We start from the raw sequence: 20,564 nt of genomic DNA, 5'->3' as shown, positions 1-20,564 counted from the left end.
ACCATGAAATTGTCTTCCAGGCAAGTGAGGAATTTGCTAGGCCTTGAGGATTTTGCTGAGTTTGACTTCCAACAAATATCAGGATAGTTGAAGTCGCCCATCACTACTACATCTCTCTTTTCTGACTGTGTGGTCATCTGTTCTAGAAAGATATCATCCAATTCCTCAGTCTGACTTGGGGGTCTGTAGTAGACTCCCACCGTAACATCCTTGTTCTTTCCCTCCCCTTTAATTTTTACCCAGATGCTCTCCACCTGGCTTCCATGATTGATGTCCTGGATCTCTTCATTGGTGTAAATATCTCTGACATATAGTGCTATTCCTCCTCCTTTCTTGTTTGGCCTATTTTTCTTAAAAAGCTTATACCCCTCTATTTCCACATTCCAATCATGAGACTCATCCCACCAGGTTTCAGTGATGCCTATTATATCATATTTGCTTTGTAGTCCATGTGAAAAGGGTCTAGAGGTCTTAGTAGACCACAAGCTAAACATGAGACAACAATGGCCTGATACAGATGGGCACTTTGTGGGGTGGCGGCAGCGATGCTAGGGTTAGGGATTGTGCACCAACTGCACAGTCCCTAACCCTAATACAGAGTGGTGGCATACTAATGGCAGCATCCTGTGTACATGGGTGCCGCCATTGTGACATAAGTGCTGCACAGCATCCACATGGCACTGTGCTCCGCTTACGTTGCAAGTGTGCCAGTGGTGCACTCATGACATCACTCCGGTGCCGTGAAAAAAAAAACGGGTTTTAGGGGTTCTTTTTACTCCAGAGGGGAGCTGCACAGTTTGGTGGCTGAGGCTTCCCTCTGAAGGGAAATAGGCCACCGGCAGGCTGCCCTTTTCGGGTGGTCTGTCCCGGGCCAATGTGATACAGAGTCCCCCCCCCCCAAAAGCCAATATAATGCTGTGCTGTACCAACAGGAATGCATTAGTTTTAGAGCCATTCTAAACTGCTTTAGTCAGACCTCACCTGGAATACTGTGTCCAGTTTTGAGCATGACAGTTCAAGAGGAATATTAAATAACTTCTTGAGAAGAGAAGAGTGACCAAGATAATCAGAGGTCTGGAAAGCAAGCATTGTAAGGAATGGCTGAGGGAGCTGGGTATGTTTAATTTAGAGATGAGAAAACTGAGAGGTGACATGAATGATAGCAATCTTTATATATTTGAAAGACTGTTATGTAGAAGAAGGAGTGAGCTTGTTTTCAGCTGTTCTTGAGACCAGAACATGTTTTGCAAGAGAAGAAAGTCTACCTAATATTAGGAAGAATGTCTTTATTGCAAGATCTGCTTAGCAGTGAAATGGACAGGCTTGGTGCATGGTGATCTCTCCTTTGGGGATATTTAAATAGAGGTGGGATGGGCATATTTCAGAAGTTTTAGTTTTGTGTTGTTTTGTGGTCAGTGATTGCACTAGATGGCCCTTGTGGGCCTTTTCAACTCTTAAGATTATATTATTCTATAAGGACCCATGCTGAAAGAATGAGTTTGCTATTAGTATAGGAGTTTGACAGTGGTCCAATAATTGGCAAGGGGCACTTTCTCCTTTGCTCTCTTTTTTGATTTCACCAGTTCATGGGAGTGTGTGTGTGGCATTAAAAATATTACATCCCTGTAAATACCATTGACTTAATTGAGAATGTCATAGTGTAGAGACGTGAGCTGCTGAAATCAGTCTAGCATGCTATTGACTGTTCTGTGCATAAAATGCTACACTTTCCGGAAGGTGAATGGTAACCACAAAAACCAACATCCTTTATTCTGCTTATCTCTCCCTGACTACTCTAGTAACATAGTAAATGACAAGTGATGCTATTTGATTTCCAGTTTTTCTTACTCCTATCCAACTTCTCTATTATTATTCTTATGTGCCTTTAAGTTGACTTTGGCTATAGCAATCCTGTCATAGAGATTCCTTGACAAATTTTATTCAGCAAAAGTTTATCATGGCCTTCCTCAAATGCTGAGACAGTGTGACTTACCCAAGGTCACCCTTGGGTGGGGATTTGAATCCTGGTCTCTCAGAGTCCTAACCCAGCTCTTAGTCCAGTTCACCATTCTGGCTCTGGCTCTTCCTTGTTCTATATGTTCCTTCATTCCTATAGAACAGGAATTATAAGTCTTCCTTTGTGTGCTCTAGTAATACTTCATCCCATGCATCCGGAAAGGCTTTACTTTCTCCTCACACTGCCTTATCAGCAAACCCCCAACTTGTTACATGGTCGAGAAAGAGAAGCCCATCCAATAGTAACAGTTCAGTTTGTTCCTGCTTTGTGGAAAGTTGTATGATTTGAAGGGCATCTTGCAGTGAGAAGCAGTTCCAATCTTCTTAGTGTTCTACATTTGCAGATAGGCAAAATGCTAATGTAATCTGGATGAGTTGCAATTGGCAACAGGAAGGCCCTTAATGGTTTGTTTCTGTTCCAGTAATCTGTTCCCCACCCCCAAATTGGAGGAGATGGTTAGGAGAGCTTCCAAACATTGTGATTACCACACCTTCAGGCTGCTCCTGTGTTTTAGTCAGTGCCTTGTGTCTGGCAGCACTCCTCATCATTCATGTGTTCTGTAGCAGTTATTCTCAGGCTGCAGCCACACTGCAGAATTAATGCAGTTTTACACTATTTTAGCTGTCATGGCTCCATCCTGTGGAATCCTGGGATCTGTAGTTTATTGTAGCATCAGAGCTCTCTGACAGAGAAGGTCAACTCTCTTACAAAACTACAAATCCCAAAATTCCATAGCATTGAACTATGGCCATTAAAACTCTGTCAAACCACATTAATTCTGCAGTGTAGATGCAGCCTCAGTTTTTGGTATCCATTGTTTTTGGACTTCAAACCTCTTGGAGGACCACAGTTGGAGAGCAAGCTGTGTGACCAGGACATTTTCATCAGGTGTGTCATTCCCCATGATGAGCCTGAATGCAGTGCTGAGAGGACCTTCATTTGCTGGGTTTGCTCATTTTATACATTTGTATAAGTCTATAGCCAGTCCTATTCTGAATGATTAAATGTAAATGAAACTGTGCTATTGTGAAGCCGAAGGCTTTCATGGCCGGCATCCATAGTTTTTTGTAGTTTTTTTGAGCTATGTGGCCATGTTCTAGAAGAGTTTATTCCTGAAATTTTGCCAGCATATGTGTCTGGCATCTTCAGAGAATGCTGACCTGACCCACTCTCTTCCAGGTCAGCATTCTCTGAAGATGCCATCCACAGATGCTTGTGAAACGTCAGGAATAAACTCTTCTAGAACATGGCCACATAGCCCGAAAAACCCACAAAAAACTATGCTATTGTTTAGAAACTTCAATCATATCCTAGTGTATCAAGTAAGCCATTCTCTAGGCTGAAAACTTTCCATTGCATGTTTCTAAGGTCTGCAGAGGTTGGGGGGAGGGGGGGCAGTTAAATGGAAAGGCATAGTTTTTGGTGTGAACGGTTTTCCAAGTTCAATCCCTGGCATTTCAAATTAAAAGGATCATATGTAGTCACTAGGGAAATCCTTTGAGACCATGCTGCCTATCAGTTTTTGGATAGATGGACTAATAATAATAATGTTTATTTATAATGTCCTTTTCACCAAAGGGCAGAATACCAGACATAAATAACAAATGACAAAACAATAAAACAAACACCGTCATATACTAAAAATAAAATCCCAATCACCCCACCAGTTGCTACTCGTCTTGGCAGCTTGCGGCTTAATCCAGAAAAGTAAAATGGATAGTCTTCAACTCTTTATAAAAACAGGCTGGCCTGGTATAAGGCTATTTCCTATATTGGGAATTTTTCTTTTTAAAACTATATTTCCAACGTCCCTGAGCAAACATAAGGCCTGAACAGACAGGCCAAAATAAAGCTGCTTCGGGTCACTTTGGAGGTATGCTGTTTAAATGATGCATGCACCCTAAGAGGCTGGAAGCCGCGCAAAAGCCACGCTCCAGTCCTAAGGACTGGAGCAGAGCTTTGGTGCAGCTTCTGGCCTCTTAAAATGCATGTGTCATTTAAACAGCATACTTCCAAAGCGACTTGAAGCAGCTTTATTTTGGCCTGTCTGTTCGGGCCCATAGTTTCTGTGCTTGTTCAGGGCAAGACATATTTAAAGTAATTGTGGTTTGTTCAAATGAACACCCAGTTCTAGCTTTTGGACACCCAGTGGAGACAAATGAACGCATATGATTGTCAGTGAACCAAGAATACAGATTCAGATTACACTCTTTAAACATAGCATATAATCTCGTATGTAAATATATTTGCCTACATCTCTGTCTTCAGTCTGAATGTCAGGATTGAATGCTTCCATTCATGAAATGTATGAATGAGAAGAAGGACACTCAGTTGAATTTTTTTAAATTGCTTTGGCTCAACTTCTGAGAGTTGTACAGGTAGTCCAAAAATAAAACTTTTCCAATCTCTGCCTATGTAAGACTATTTTTTCTATTAATATGTGTTCTTAAGATCAGATGCAGCATGTTTGTTCTACTCCTGTTTGCCTTTATGGTTCCAGCTTCACCTGTAAACTGTCTTGCCAGCTTTCTTTTTGCATTGAATGACATCACTAAAAAACAATACTTTTGGTCATACTTAGGTGGCATGTTGCCAGAAAAAGTGAATGTACAGCGCAGTGTGGAGTGGGTTACCAAACCTTGGACATTTCCTGCACAAAATACAGCAAATTGGAAGGGAAAATTGAAAAATATGATGATCGATACTGCAGTGGCATTCCCAAACCAAGCTCTAGGGAAAAATGTTCAGCAGAATGTAGCACTGGAGGATGGCGCTATTCAGCCTGGACAGAAGTAAGTCAATGATTTGTAGAAAAAATGCAGCAGGTCCCAAAGGTTAGTAAAAGAAAAGTTTATGAAAGGAAGCCAGTATTGACAGAGCTACATGTGCTCTAAGTAGCTAATATTCTGCATCAAGAAGAAATCTATTCTGTAAGCAGAATAAATTATGCATGATTCAAAATATGATGGAATATAGTTAATATTGAATGATTTAGGGGCATATTTTATAATTATTTGCACAATTTACATTTAAATATAATTTATATTTTTTAAAATATATTTTATATTTATATTTAAACATAATATTTATAATGTTTTTACTAGGCCTGGAGGTGAGCTAATAGCAATATATGAGTTGTCATTCTTTGGCTACTAGAATTCTTGTTCTATCGTCATTATTATTATTATTATTATTATTATTATTATTATTATTTTAAACTAGGCACTTTATTTTATATAATAGTATGTTCTACTCAACCAAAAAAGCTAGAAAATTGCTCTCATAAAACATCAGAAGTTGAGATTCCTGAAAGCCAAATTTGCATCCCATGCTATACTGTGGGACTTTACAAAATCAAGGCATACTCAGAGAATCATAGTTGGAGTGGGTGTTCTAGGCCATCTAGTTTGATCTGCTTGATGCTAGAAATCCAGAGCTAGAGAATCCCAAAAGATCAGTCCGTAGTCTAATTTGGTGCTATGGCAATCAATTAGTTTCAGGAATCCTTTGGAACCTAAAACCAATACTGTACCAGGATAAAAAGCTTCCTAAAAAATAAATTAATCCACATTACCAACATTCCTCTGTATACTAAGTGCATGTTCAGTTCCATTAAAAAGACTGTAAAAGCTCAAAACATTTGGCTAATCTTTCTGTGTGAACTTTATATACAACCTAAATCAGATTCAATAATTTTCTGCACTATGCACAGTGGTCAGTGTACAAAGTGTGTAGAAAAGGTATTTCCCTACAGATAAAAAGTTAAAAATCTACTGACTTGGATAACTGGATTACTGCATAATGCAGCCATAGTTTGATCACAGTATCTTGAGCATCATTTACTTACTTGTAAAATATGTTGTTGTTGTTACTTCTTATCAAGCCAGCTTTGACTTATGATGACTCTGTAAACGTGAGACTTTGGAAACAAACTGTTATCAATAACCTTGCTAACATCTTGCAGACCTATGGGCATGGCTTACTTCTGTTCAGCTGGAATGGGGCCTTCCTCTTTTCCTACTGCTTTTCACTTTGCCAGGCATAATTGTCTTTTCTACTGTGCCATGCCATCTCATGATGTATCAAAAGTACAATAAACCCATTGTAGACATTTTGGCTTCTCAGGCTGCATCCACACAGCAGAAATAATCCAGTTTGACTCCACTTTAACTGCTATGGCTCAGTTCTAGCAAATTGTGAGAACTGAAGTTTTGTGAGATATTTAGCCTTCTCTGTCATAGAGCTCTGGTGCTACAAAAAACTAAAATTCCCAGAATTCCATAGTATTAAGCCACCGCAGTTAAAGTGTTCCAAAACTCAGTTATTTCTATGGTGCTGATGCAGCCTTGGGAGAGCTCAGGCTTGATTTGCTCTATGATCCATTTATTTGTGCTTTGTTTTGTTTTTGGCAGTCTGCAGTATCCATAGAACTCTTGTCTAGTACCCCATTTCAAATGAGCTGATTTGCTTCCTGTCAGCCTTCTTCACTGTCCTGCTTTCACAACCATACATAGAAAATAGAAATACTTTAGTTTGGGCAATCCTGTTTTTGGTGAAATTATTATAGTTCTAATAATATGTACTATATGGTGTAATTTTGTCTAATAAGATTTAGTGACAAGAAACCAGCAATAATTAATCAAGGATACCTTTTGAAAGGATTGTATATTTAAAGGATCATGTATCCATTGGTCCTGCTTATTGCATTTATGCTTCTAGGTGCTAAATATAGCTTTTGTTTCTTTTTCTTTTTTAAAAAAAAAATCCCAACAGTCTATTGGGGTGCATACAGTACATAGAAAGAAGGTAGCATTTCTCATTTTCACCACTGCATAGGAAGGATAAAACTTCATAGCATCCGTAACTATTATAGTCACAGTTTTTTGAAGAGAGATTGCTGATTTTTCCCACTTAGCCCTCATGGACAAATCCAGGTTTGAGACTAGATGATTTGCTGGCCTGGGGTGAGAAAGTAATGGCTGTTTATCTACTCTGTACTGTTCTGACTACTTTTCTCCTTTAAAGTGCTCTAAGAGCTGCGCCGGTGGCACAAAAAGACGCAGAGCTGTTTGCATGAACACCTTCAACGATGTCCTGGAGGACAGTAAGTGCAGTCAGCAGGAGAAGGTGACTGTGCAGCGATGCAACGAGCTGTCATGCCCACAGTGGAAAACAGGGGACTGGTCAGAAGTAAGAGGTTTATTACATTAAAGTCATAAAGCAGTAGATTTTGATTCTGGAATAATTACACTGCAGGGTATTGGGGTGCATTTGGATTGCATAACCCCATCATTAGAATATGTTGAAAATATGTCCTTTTATCATCTCCTTTCCTTAGCAAGTGTTGTGCTTACACAAGATGTGTACCTGTGTGTGTGCGCGCGCAAAATGAGGTAATTGTGCCCCCCTCCCCCCATAAAAATTCTCATGAACTTCCCAATTACATTTTCCTTCTGTCCACAAATTTCTAAAGTTGCTGTTCATTAACTTAAACCTTCAATTGAGCCTTTAGAAATATAGTTGAAACATCCAAAGAAAAAGAACAGAGAAAGTTACTCAAAGGAATACAAACACAGAGAAAAAAAATAAGAAATTTGGGGATTGAAGGAAAATTTCATTTGGGGGTAGAATTTCTGTTTGGTAGGCTTTGTTGTTGTTGTTGTTGTTGTTGTGAGCCTTCATTTCTGTCTTACGACAACCCTAAGGCAAACTATTCTGGTGTTTTCTTGGCAAGATTTGTTCAGAGGAGTTTTTTGTGGGTTTTTCAGGCTACGTGGCAATGTTCTAAGTGAGTTTCTTCTTGACATTTTGCCAGCATCTGTTCAGAGGAGGTTTGTCATTGCCTTCCCCTGTGACTGAAAGGATGTGACTTGCCCAAAGTCACCCGATGGATTTCATGGCCAAGTAGGAAATCAAACCCTGGTGGTCTCCAGAGCCTTCATTTTACTCCATCCTGTAGTTAACACCCCTGGCTTACCCCTGGTTCTGGTAGTCAAGCTGCCGGCCTCATATCCCTCTTTCCAGGTTGGAGAAGTAACATCACTGAGGTTGGTTTCATTCACCTAGTTGGGGGTGCCCTGCCCTGCCCTCCCAGCCTCCCGCTCAGACCGCTGCTGAGGAGGGTGCGCTGTGGCCTCTGGAGTGCCCATTCATGGTCCTGTGTGGCTACCACCACACTGGGCCCTGAAGGCAGCCCCCTGAGGAAAGGCCTTCAGGGTCTGATGTGGCTGGTCTCTGAAGACATTGCCACCCCAGCAGCTGCTACTACTGCATGGGGTGTCACTATGGCCTCTGTAGGGCCCCTCTCTGGGGTGTCACTTTGTGCAGGCCATATGCTCCACACCCCTTAGTACACCACTGGGTAGGAGACCTGCTCTCAAAACTCTGGAGCTTCACAACTGCATCAAAGCAGCAAGGTATGGAGAAGATACAACCCATTTCTGGGTCTTGCTTTAGTTGGAATAAAATTTACAAAGATTTAAGAATGTCTTGTATTAGTGCCACACTTATGTGGAATAGTACATCCATTGTCACATTGAGGTAAATGCGCATTGAATAAATAAATGAATAGATTTATTTCAGTCACAAGCCAGAATATAAATGCATATTCTACACATATAATTGTAGTTGCACTAAAGTTAGTGGGGCCATTCAAGTTAGGCATGCCCCATTGGTCTCAGTGGGATTTAAGCATGACTAATGTAGTCATGTCCCAGTAAAACTAAGTGCTTGCTTTTGCTTAGAACTGAGGTAAGTGACAGCTTGAAAAATTAGACAATTCTGTGAACTTTCACAATAGATATAGGGGAGTTGGGGAATTGCACTTTGGATCGACTTAAACAGTTGCTTACTATGATTGGGACACTCAAGAGGTTTCCTCATACAAAAACTTCAATTGTAGCTCGAGGTTGTGCAAGGAGAAACTAGGTATCCAGTTGTCCTATTGCTTGTCCTTTCTAGGCTGACTGAAGATTCAGGTTTTGTCTGAATAGGCAAAAAGCCCCGTTCTCACCCTGTTGGTAGTGCTGTCTGTCTGCATGACAGACAGCAGCTTCTGATGAAATACCGCAGGCTTACCCCAATACCCTGACTTTACCTTGGAGTTGGCAAAGCTGTGGGAGATCCCAGTGTCTTCCCAAAACTGCAGAGTCAGCATGGTTTTTGTTTGTTTTGTTTTGTTTTGTTTTTTGCATGCAAACAGCTGGATCAGTCACAAATCAAGCCAGCCTACTGTTTGCATGCCAAGCACTTTGCCATCCTCAGCACAGGGAAAGGGGATGGCCCTGGAGCTATGGCCACCACTGTCGTGCCTGCAGGAGTTTTGTAAATAGGCTGTCATGAAAACAGGCTGGGCACTTTTGCAGAGGCTGGTCTCACCCAGGTGAACAATGAGGAGAGGGGGCAGAGGGATACCCTGATCATATGATCACATTAGTCAAACAGGAGAACTCTCCCTCCAGAGAAGCAGTGACATGCCAGGTGCCCTGTCCACAGAGCTCCTGCAGATAGGACAGCAGTGTTGACAGCTCTATAGAGGATAGGTTCTACAGAGGATAGTCCAGCTATGCTGATGTATAGGTATAGGAGGTGGGCCAGCCATGCTGATGTGGTTTCAGCCTGGCTGGCCTGTGTAAACAAGGTTGTTCCGCTGCAGTTGGTGTGGCCTGATACATGTGACTGCCATCACAGTCAGTCCACGGCCAGTTCCAGAGCATAATGCTCCTGGCTGACTTTTGGGCAGTGCAGACAGGTCCTCAGTCACCCCCATAGTAAGTGGTGGAATGGGCTAAAAACAAATTTCACAGAGCAGTTGCCGTGTTGCAACTCCTGGTTATATATATATATATATATGTGTGTGTGTGTGTGTGTGTGTGAATGGTTGTATATAAAAGCTAATATACAGTTGGCTTTCTGTATCCACAGATTCTTCATCTACAGATACAACCATTCACAATTTGAAATAATTCAGTTTTTTTTAAAAATCCAAAAAGCAAACCTTGATTTTGCTATTATGTATAAGGGTTTTCGATATCCATGGCAGTCCTAGAACCAAACCCCAGTAGATACCAATGGTCCACAGTACATTATTATTATTATTATTATTATTACTACTACTACTACTACTACATTCAACTGACTGGGTCAACTGTCCAAATAGCTCTTATCTTCTGAGAATCAAATTTTAGTTTTCAGTTGTCTTTTGAGTCTCAGTGTGGTTGTTCTCACCCTTAAACCATCATTTCTTCTCTTAATGCTTTCAATTGACCTCATTTTAAATGAACAACACAGACCTGATGTTTGATTTATTCTTCTTTCAGTGCTTGGTAACCTGTGGGAAAGGGCAAAAGCACCGGCAGATCTGGTGCCAGTTTGGAGGAGATCAGATAAACGATAGGCTTTGCAATTCTGAGACAAAGCCAGATTCCATGCAAGTTTGCCAGCAGCAGGAATGTGCAGCATGGCAAGTGGGACCATGGGGCCAGGTATTTGACACATATATTTCTTTCTTTTTATTGTCAGAAGCTCTTTATGTGTGTATTCATATAAATATTTATATCCCACCCTTTATCTAGAGATTTCAGGGCGTCTATGTCTGACAGATTTAAACTCTATAAATACTAGAATGCTTTCAAAAAACTAAAAATATATTAAACAATTTTACAAATTGAAAATAGATTAAACTCAATTAAGATAGTTTGAAATGATTTAAAACCATGTACATGTGAGAGTTTATATACAGTGGACCCTTACCTTAGGCGGAGGATCTGTTCCGGATCACCACCACCCTCCCCCCACATAAGGGGGAATATAATGAATATAATGGGGCTTGGGCATGGCTGTGTGGCAGCATGCATACGACATGGGGGCGAGTGCCATTCATTGTATTGCTGCACTGCTTCAGTATAAGCTGAAAGCCATGTATAGTGTGCCCGCATATGGCGCGGCGCACTGTACAATGAATTATGCCCCTAAAGCTTTAGTGAACAACCATGTTTTCAGATGGTGCCAGAATAAGCAATGCTGGCACCAACCAGGCATCAAGAACAAAGATGCTCCATAACTGGGGTGCCACAGCAGATGAGGCCCTCTCCCTCACCCTCCCACAGCATAGCAATAATAATAGCAAGTACATTTCTATACTGCTTATCAGTGCACTTAAGCACTCGGTAAGTGGTTTACAGTGCATAAGCTAATTTCTCCCAACAAGCTGGGTACTCATTTTAGCGGTCTCAGCGGAATGCCAGGCAGAGTCAACCCTGAGCGCTTGGCTGGTTTATGAATTCACAACTTTGTGGTTTGTGAGTGTGTGGCTGCAGTACAGGTATTTAACCACTGCACCACCAGGACATATCACCCAAACCAATGGGAGAAAGTTAATAAGCTTCCATAGTGTATACTTTGAAGACTGTGTAAATATTGATAGTGATGATTGATTAACTGACTGATTTTGATACCCCTTGTTATCAAAATTGAGGACTGTAGACAGCTTACAAAAATTAAAACAAATACAATTAAAAGTGTTTACAGAAATTGAGTAAAACCATACAGAAAGGTATTGTTAAAATGCAATTAATATATATAATTAAAACCATTTTAAACAAATCCATAAATTACAAAATGAAGTGAAAGCATTCTATGTGTGAATGCAGACTGAATAAAAGATGGTATAGGATCAAATGGGTGAAATAGAGGCTGGGAAGAAGCAACCAGAGGCTGCTTCGGCCGCAATCTGTTCGGAACTGTAGCGATGGCACGGCCCACTCTCAAAGTGGGCCGCTACTGCAGGTCTCAAGCCACACTGCCAGGAGTCAGTTTAAAGTAACTCCTTTTTGCTCAGGTCCAAAGGACTGGAGCACTGCATTGGAATGGCTTTAGGCCACTTTGGGGATGTGTGTTGTATAAACGCCATGCCCCCAAAGTGGCCAAAAGCAATTCATTTGGCTCATGTGTTCCAGGCCAAAGACTAACAAGCAACTACAGTATAGATCCAAGCAGAGATTCCAGAAGTTTGTAATCCCAGAAGTTTGGAACAGCAATGATAAGTTATGTAACACATAATCTTTATATACAAATCCTTTGTTTTATTTTTTTAAATGCAAATGTTTTAAAAATCACTTGTTTAAAACTGGTCCAGTGATGAAAAAGAAGAGTCTTAGTGCTGTGAGACATGCTAGTCAATCAGTACTGTTTACTGCCTGGCTCTTTTTAGATAATTTTTTCCAGTGCTTGAACTTGAAGAAAATACCTTTCTAATGAAAGCTGCCAAACCAGCCCCTTTATATAGGAACCTGCCTTATACTGTGTCAGACCATTGGGACATCTAACTTAGTATTATCAATAATGAAACAGCAGCAAAGGATATCCAGGATTTAGACATGATTCTTTCATATCCCTTCTTAGAGGTTCTGGTTGCTTCCCATCCTGTCCAGCCCTGTTTAGCTTTGTGCTATAGTACTACATACATGCAAACCCATAGGCAACCTATCCAGACTGTATTTTAAAAGGTATGTAAAGTGTTACATTGGCATAGGTTGAAGATGTAGCAGTGTAACAGGAGAACCGCAGTTCCACGATCCTTCTTCATTATTTACATTGGTGTTTCAGGCAAAGTTCCAACTCCAAAATATTTGCATTGTGCAAGTGCTTGAGCCTTTTGAAACGTCACAAGAAGACATCCAATTAATACTGAATAGGGCCTTGCCATGAATGTCTCTGAAAGGCTTCCTTCATTTTCTTAAATCTCCATTGGAGTGTTAGTTCTGATCTTATAACTTATTCAAAACAAGTAAATAAATAAACCTGTCCAGAACACACAAATTTCTCTTCGGTCAGTCATGGCTTCATTTCATGGTCATGTTCTATTAAGATTATTGCCACTGCCAGTTTGGTAAAGAAGTGTGTCAGAGATTAAATGAGATTCATAATCCACAGAATGGTAAATGATTTAAACACTTGCACATGTATATTTGAAGGGAGTAAATGAAGCATGCAGGATTTCAAGGGAAGCAGCCGATTTTAGCTGTTTGACCTAATTTGAAATGGAGGTGACTGAAGTAGTAGAAACAGTCCATCTTTCTTTTAAATGTTTTGGTATTTTCGATAAGAGGTTGTGCACTTTGAACTGTAGTTCTCTGAGGATCCTGGTGCTCTATGCTCTCTCTTCAAAGCTATGCTTTCCAGATGTTACTAGCATTAAACTAACACATAACAATCAAAGCTGTTTACTACATTGATATATATCCAAAACTTTCTGTTCTCTTCCCCCAGTGTACTGCAACATGTGGGCAGGGCTATCAGATGAGAGCAGTGAAGTGTGTGGTTGGTGCCTATGTATCTGTGGTAGATGATAATGAATGCAACGCTGCCACCAAACCAACAGATACACAGGTAGGTATGCTGATATAGTAGAATTAGTACAATCTTCATTCTTCTAAAAAAAAAATTAAAGGGGTTGTGTGTGACTCCAAAGGGCTATATAGATGGCGGGGCACGCAGCCATGTGATCCCTTTAGTTGGAAGGTATAAATTAGTGTTCTAATGTGCAAGGGGGAATTCATAAAGGTAGTTCCCCCACTTAGAGTCTTAACTAAGTAGTACAGTCCATGCTATGCTCCAGCATGATATTTTGATGGCTTGTCTCCTTTTTTGTCCCTCATTACTGCCTTGATCATATGGCATAGGTTGTAAACCTGCTGCTGGAGTTGTCTGTGGTTTGTGCAGTGCATTTTGGTACTATAACAATATCATTGCAGGGAGCTAATGTGGTGACTGAGTATTGGACTAGGGTTCTGGGAGAACAGAGTTTGAATTCCCACTCAACCGTGGAAACCCATTGGATAACCTTGAGCAAGTCATATTCTCTCAGGATAAATCTTGCCAAGAAAACCCCATTATGTGTTTGCCTTAGGGTTGCAATGTCAGAAACAACAAGAAAGTACACAGCAACCACAAAAATGATTATTAACAGACTGTGCTTGTCTAAATGCATGTGTAACATCTATGAGGCATGTTATTTTGTAATGGGAGAGAAAGGGAATATAGGTGGGTCAAAAGACCACGATTATTTAGATAATACTCTTTAGGTAAGCGTGCTCTACAGCTTGGCAAATGAACTTGGAGTACTAACATTTAAAGTAACATTTTAAGGTGAACCATTGGTAGAAAATGAGCTTTTAAAAGGTGAAAGGAGGGTCTCCTGCCCTATCTAGGATGGCCACATTACCTCATTTACTTCAAGGGCTGTCCAAAAGGAGTCTGATTTAAAGAGAAAGAAATATAAGGACAGAAAGCAGGAACTTTGAAGTAGCTTATCCAGAGTTAGCACCTGCACAGCAGACTCAGCAGGTATGCAAGTCGTCCGGTCTCTTGTAGTGACATGTATTGCAGTGTTTAAACTGTAAACATTTCTTCATGCAAATAATTGTCTTTTGTCCTCTGTCTGGGTGATTTGTCATCCTATCCTTTTCTTTCATATTACTGCATTGAAATATCTATGAGTTCTTGATGCTCTTAGCAGCTTACTTTTTCTAATTTTTCTTACAAAACAGGACTGTGAAATAGCACCATGCCGTCTTCACCCAAGCATCCCAGAAACAAAGCACAGTAGCCATCGAACCCAATGGAGATTTGGATCCTGGACTCCCGTACGTTAAACTGGTCAGCTTAGGTTGCAAGGAGCCATTTTATAGTTCCCTTGATAAATAAATAATTCCTACAGTCTTCAGACTGTGGACTTTTTTTTAGAAAGGTCAGCTTTTCCCATTGGCATTCTTATCAATTTTCCCTAGTGCTCGACTACATGTGGTAAAGGCACCCAGATGAGATATGTCAGCTGTCGTGACGATCAGGGGTCTGTTGCTGATGAAGCTGCCTGCTTTCACCTTCCAAAGCCATCAGCGACAGAAGCATGTACAATAACACCATGTGGACAGTGGAAAGCTGCGGAATGGACCTCAGTAAGCAGCTTCTTTGTTGAAGGGGGTGGCACAATCTAAACACTTGCCAAAGTGCCTGTTGTTGTTTATGAAGTCACCTTTGCTACTGATAATGAAAACTAAAATAAATTATATTATTGGGTCAAAAGGCAAAGGATACATTCTCTCCCAAATTTCATCAAATGAGGGAGATTCATCAGTGGATTCAGTGGCTCTCCATTAGTGATGGCAGTCTGTGTTCTTCATACTCTTTTTTTGTTCTTGCTGTCACCATAGTTGGTGACAGCAATAAAACCAGCATTTTTATTGGGCTGGACGCTAACATTGGCAGAAAAGTGGGCAGCTACTGCTCACTGCTAAAGCAGAGGCACACCAAAGGTCCCAGGTTCAGTCTCTGGCATGTCCAGACAGAATGATCTCATTCTTTCCCAACATGATACTTTCCAGAGACATTATCTGGGAGCTCCTCTAACCCTCCACTGATTGGAAGTTGTGGGAATTGTTGTCTGGAGGGCGCCATTTGAGGAGCTTTGGGATAGCAGGCGTTGGGAAGCACCTCTGGCTGAGACAGCCAGTATTGAACTAGATCAGAGGTGGGTAAAATGTGGCCACCCAAGGCTGTTTTTGTAGCCTTTGATCCGTCTTGAGACCCTGGACTGAAAAGAAAATGGATAAATTGCCTCATTGGATGCCTCCTGGAGTACCAATTCACTTTTAAAAATAGGTTGCAGGGCTCCCTCCCCACACACTTTGTTTAATATTTTAAAAAAATCAGAATGAGAAGTGGGTTGCTGGCCTTTGGGGGGGAGGTTGGTCATCTGAGTGACCCCTGGAGGTTCCCAAAGTGTCGAGGACCCATTAGTTGCCTACCACTGCACAGATACTCTGAAACCAGTACATGGCAAGTTTCTTTATTTCTCATACTGTAAAATTGTCAAATATGTGGAATTTGCATCAGTGAATATGCTAACAGAAACTGTTTGTACCTAAATTAATTTCATTTTGTATTTCTGAGAGCACATCTCATTGCTAAGGGCAATCATTTCCAATTTTCTCCCCTATTAATGCAGTGCTCTGTAACTTGTGGGCAAGGTAAAGTGACCCGGCAAGTAGTCTGCATAGATTACAGTGACCAGATTGTTGATAGGAGTGAATGTGATGCTGAGGATATTCCTGCAACAGAGCAAGATTGTTCTATGCCATCATGCCAACAGATCAACCCTGATTACAACAGACCAATCCATCCTTTCCCTTATCCTGACTATCGTCAAAAGAATAACCAAGGTGGAAACCTGAATCGAAACCAGGGGCGTGTACATGTACATGGGGGCAACCAGTGGAGAACTGGCCCATGGGGAGCGGTACGTAATTGACAGAAATTCCATTTTGATATCATTGCAAGTTGATTTGATCACCACTTCTGTCCTTTTGTACATCCTCTCCACTCTTAAAGACTAAGCCAATGAAATGAACATTGAGCTCGCAGAAAGAAATGTTACTATTTGTGTATGTTTATAAGTCTTTGTTATTTCTAGCCCAAAAATGTGTAGTGGAAAATTACATAAAAATGGCAAAATCATCCTCCAGACACTCCTAGAGGCTCAATTTTCTGTGGGGCAGGGACTTGGAGAGGGGTGCAGGTTTCAAAGGTTGAGAGGAAAACAAAATGATCCACAGACACATAGAAATTGTCCACCTCTGGAGTAGAGGTAAGTGCTGAATGGAAAGATAGGTATGCTGTGACACTTGGGATCACTAGGACCAGAAAGGAAATAATTAAGGTGAGACAATCATTGTGGGCAAAGGAAATGAAGCCATTGCCCCCTCTGTGTTCCCAAATTAATTTTTCTTGCAGTACCCAAATTTCTACCAGTGCAGTGTGAGACACTGAAAAGAGTTCATACCTAGAAAGCTTCTATTTTCTTTGTTCACATTCTCATAGTAACTGCTCTTTTTCTTTGGAGGCTTAAACTGTCTAATGCTCAACTGAAGTTTAATTTACTATAGTTAGAAATTTGGGAATCAAATGAAATTTTCATTGGCAGGGATAACATTCTTATGGGGGGGAGTAATGCTTTTATTATGCCTCTCCCCTAATACCTATACCCTGTCTATACCTCTTGCTGGGGAAAAACCATTCTAGGCACTGTCCTTATTGCTGGGGTTTTTCAAGTGGTTATTCAAGTTTGTTATCATAATTAGAGGAATTAAAAGTGGGGTTCTAGTGATTCTACACTGCACTGCTTTAGTTTCAATAGGAATCTATTTCTTTTCTGGTTAAAACTAGAAACCAGACTAGGATTGGGAAACCCCATCTTGAAATCCCCATCTGGCCACAAAACTCAATTAGTGACCTTGATCCACTTACTGTGTCTTTCAGTCTAACCTACCTCACTTATGAAGAGAAAATTGAAGAATGGAGAATTGGAGAATGTAAAAAAAGACAGTATAAAAACTATAAGAAGGGGGAAAAGATAAATGTATCTATTTTTATTTATTTAATCTGAACTCTTGTTATGTCAGGATGTGCTAAAGAAGGGATAAGTAACTTTGGTGTGGTTGGTTACCAAATTTTCACTCCAGCACCAATCACAAATCAGCAAACCCCTTTTTCTTTTTGATAGAAAAAAAAAATCCCCAGCAGTATGGGTCAGGCACAAGGGCTGAAAAAATGGTCTGGGAACCCACATATGTCCCATAAGATTACCTTTTGTGTACACTTGTACTAAATTATTCCAGTGGTTCCGAGGCAGATAAAGACATAGAAAAGGCCAATATGGCACAGAAGACTGTAACCTGATTCCTGGTATAGGACTTATGGAAGTGTTCTAAAAAGACTTGGAAAAGTGACTTTTTGGGTTACAGTTTACAGAATTTCCATCCTGGGGGATGCAGGAAGCTATAGTCCAGTGTTTTCCACAGCTCTGCTCAATGTTATGGGCAATGAATTCAGAACTAGAACAAACTGCCTAGGAAGATAATATAAAGTGGAACCTGCAACAAAATGCTAGTGTAGGTTGGGGAGAATGGGGTCTGCATCTTAGAAAAATATTTAGTAATTATTACTGCTGCTGCTGTTAACATATACTCCTCACAGATTAAGACTGTTAGTAATATAAAGAAATTGTATAAGGATTTCTTAATCCCTATAGACAGACAAGACAAACATCTGGGCAAAGATTACGGCTATACAAGAGAAGTAGAAAGGAACCATTGGTACTGGTCACTGTGCAACCAGCAGACTAACCTAGAACAAACAGCCTCAGCCTTTGCTAATTATGTTTTATAGTGTTCAAGTACATGTGCTGGAGGATTTCAGCGGCGGGTTGTAGTATGTCAGGATGAAAATGGATACACTGCCAGTAATTGTGATATAAGAACAAAACCAGATGAGCAAAGATCATGTGAATCAGGACCTTGCCCTCAGTGGGCCTACGGTAGCTGGGGTGAGGTGAGCAAAGTGTTACTTTATTCTTTTACTTAGAAACAAACAATTTCAAGGTATTTTATTTCAGAAAATTGTTAATTATAACGTTAACTGAACATTTAAAAAATATTTGTCAGTATCTTAATTCCTAACATAAAATTTTGAAAACATGATTTCAGAAGAAAGAAAATAACAGGAGTCAGTAGGTGTGTTCAGGAGACCTATTAACAAAATCTTGTTAACCCAAATGGCAATTGTTAATCACTGAAAATGGGAATGCTGATTTTTTTTCCCAGTAGTGATGAAAAGGCTCTAAGGCCTAACTGAGGGCTGGTCCACACAGGCTAAAAGAAATAGCCCTGCCACATTTTAAAACTTCCCTGTTCAGACAGTGCAAATGACCAAAATGGTAGGAAAACAGATGCAAGCTGCTCTCCAGGGCTTAACAACTGAGCAAAATCATCCTGGTTTGCTCCAGTTCAAGCCAGAAAGAGCTAATTATCACACCGGCGTATGGATTGCGCACTGGTGCAGAAGCTGTCAGGAGCAGACATCTTGGTCCAGGCAAGCTGGCAGCTGCTGGCCACAATTTTTTTTGTCACCCACCCACGAATCAATCGCAGAAGCACACTAGTGGGCAGCTACACCATCAACCCATTGCACACCCTGTGGAGCAAAATGATGACAAACATGTCAGGTTACCAACAATGCAATTGATTTAATAACAACATTGACAGACTGACCCATCCAGCAGGGGGTCATGGAGGGACAGGGGACAAAAGAGATAAATGGGGGGTCCATGATTTTGCTGTACCAATGGACACACCAAAACACCATATGTGTAGTCAGTAGATCATGCAATTGATCAACCTTGTCACATGGAATATCCAAAGGGCCCATGGCTGGATGAGATAATGGGGGCGATTGGCAGCTGCTGGCAGAAGATCCATGCATTCATGTTCATGAGTTTGCAACTAGAAAAGGGGAAAAAATAGTTGTGTGGTGCAGCTTTTTCTGGTTGCATATCAATATTGGACCTTTGTGGTGCTGTCAGCGGGTTCTCCCTGCAAAATTGGAAACCCCAGGGGTAAGACAACTCCCCCCCATCTACTCCCAACCCAACATGTAGTGATCTTATTTGATTAAACTAGGACAAATGTGTGTGTCTTTCCTTCTCTCTTCCCCTTCAGCACTTTTATCATGTTCTGTTCAGCCATGGTTTCATTTCTGGGCAATAGTGGTTTCAATCTTGTTTACAAAGAGATTATGAAACTATTTAATACTGTGATTATAAAAGAGTGATTAAACTACAGTTTTCCAATGCCAATGTTATAGGGCACAAGCACTTGAAACTAGAAAGTAGACCACTTTCAGTCATTTACTAGATTTAAAATGAACCCAGCCAAATTTGAGTCTGAAAAAGGTATAATAGTTTGGGCAGATTTGGGCAAATTTGAAATTTAGGAAATTTATATAAATTCATCTGTTCTGAAAGGGATTTTTAAGCATAATAATTTTCATTTCATAGAATCATAGAGTTGGAAGAGTCCAGTCCAACCCTTTGCCCTGCAGGAAGACACAATCAAAGCACCCTGACAGATGCCATCCAGCCTCTGTTTAGCTGTCAGGGATTCTTTCATTCTGTCTTCCTCCATGGCAGGGGGTTGGGCTGGATGGCCCTTGTGGTCTCTTCCAACTCTATGATTCTATGATGCTATCAAAAATGAGTGAAAGTTTGGGGTTCTTATGCAATCTCTACACCATCTTGAGAAAATGTATGCAAAGGGTTATTTTGCACTGGACCCCAGTTAAAATTTGCCAAATTAATAAAAACCTGTTTCTATTTTGTTGGAGAAGATGTAGTTAACAGGGTGCAATGCTCCATATGTGGCTAAAATGCCCTATTTGGAAAATAGCACTAGATTTTCTGTAAAAAAAAAATGAAATGAAATAATTCAGGAATGTGGAGCACTGCTGATGAGCTCCATATACCAGGGTACTAATGCCTTTCTACATCATAAGAAATTTAATTTCAGCAGCTAGACCAGAAATTTCCAAGCACTGAAATGATGGAGAAGGATTAATTTTGAGAAATTGGTTAAACAGGACCTGGTCATTAGCACTAATGGATAAATTGATGTACCAGCTGAGATCTTCATGTAAAAATGAATGTTGTGACCAATTG

The 20,564-nt window shown here is 40.5% G+C and overlaps 1 protein-coding gene across 6 annotated transcripts in view; it reads left to right on the top strand.

Moving 5' to 3' along the window:
• Nucleotides 1–20,564, top strand: part of ADAMTS9 (ADAM metallopeptidase with thrombospondin type 1 motif 9) — a 179,550-nt gene that overhangs the window by 82,234 nt on the left and 76,752 nt on the right. For 5 of the 6 annotated variants that reach the window (XR_006101997.1, XM_042449998.1, XM_042449997.1 and 2 more), the window contains 8 exons: nucleotides 4,599–4,809; nucleotides 7,043–7,207; nucleotides 10,336–10,500; nucleotides 13,286–13,405; nucleotides 14,566–14,661; nucleotides 14,806–14,973; nucleotides 16,023–16,313; nucleotides 18,242–18,403. Coding sequence is in view for 5 of the 6 variants with exons in the window: in XM_042449998.1 (XP_042305932.1) it covers nucleotides 4,599–4,809; nucleotides 7,043–7,207; nucleotides 10,336–10,500; nucleotides 13,286–13,405; nucleotides 14,566–14,661; nucleotides 14,806–14,973; nucleotides 16,023–16,313; nucleotides 18,242–18,403 (1,378 nt within the window). In the remaining variant the exon portion in view is untranslated. The remainder of the gene's footprint in view (nucleotides 1–4,598; nucleotides 4,810–7,042; nucleotides 7,208–10,335; nucleotides 10,501–13,285; nucleotides 13,406–14,565; nucleotides 14,662–14,805; nucleotides 14,974–16,022; nucleotides 16,314–18,241; nucleotides 18,404–20,564) is intronic. The other variant, XM_042449999.1, reaches the window with a different exon arrangement.

Source organism: Sceloporus undulatus, chromosome 2 (assembly GCF_019175285.1).
Source record: "Sceloporus undulatus isolate JIND9_A2432 ecotype Alabama chromosome 2, SceUnd_v1.1, whole genome shotgun sequence".
In the NCBI taxonomy this organism is placed as follows: domain Eukaryota; kingdom Metazoa; phylum Chordata; class Lepidosauria; order Squamata; family Phrynosomatidae; genus Sceloporus; species Sceloporus undulatus.
This window is presented reverse-complemented; position numbering and strand designations above follow the sequence as displayed.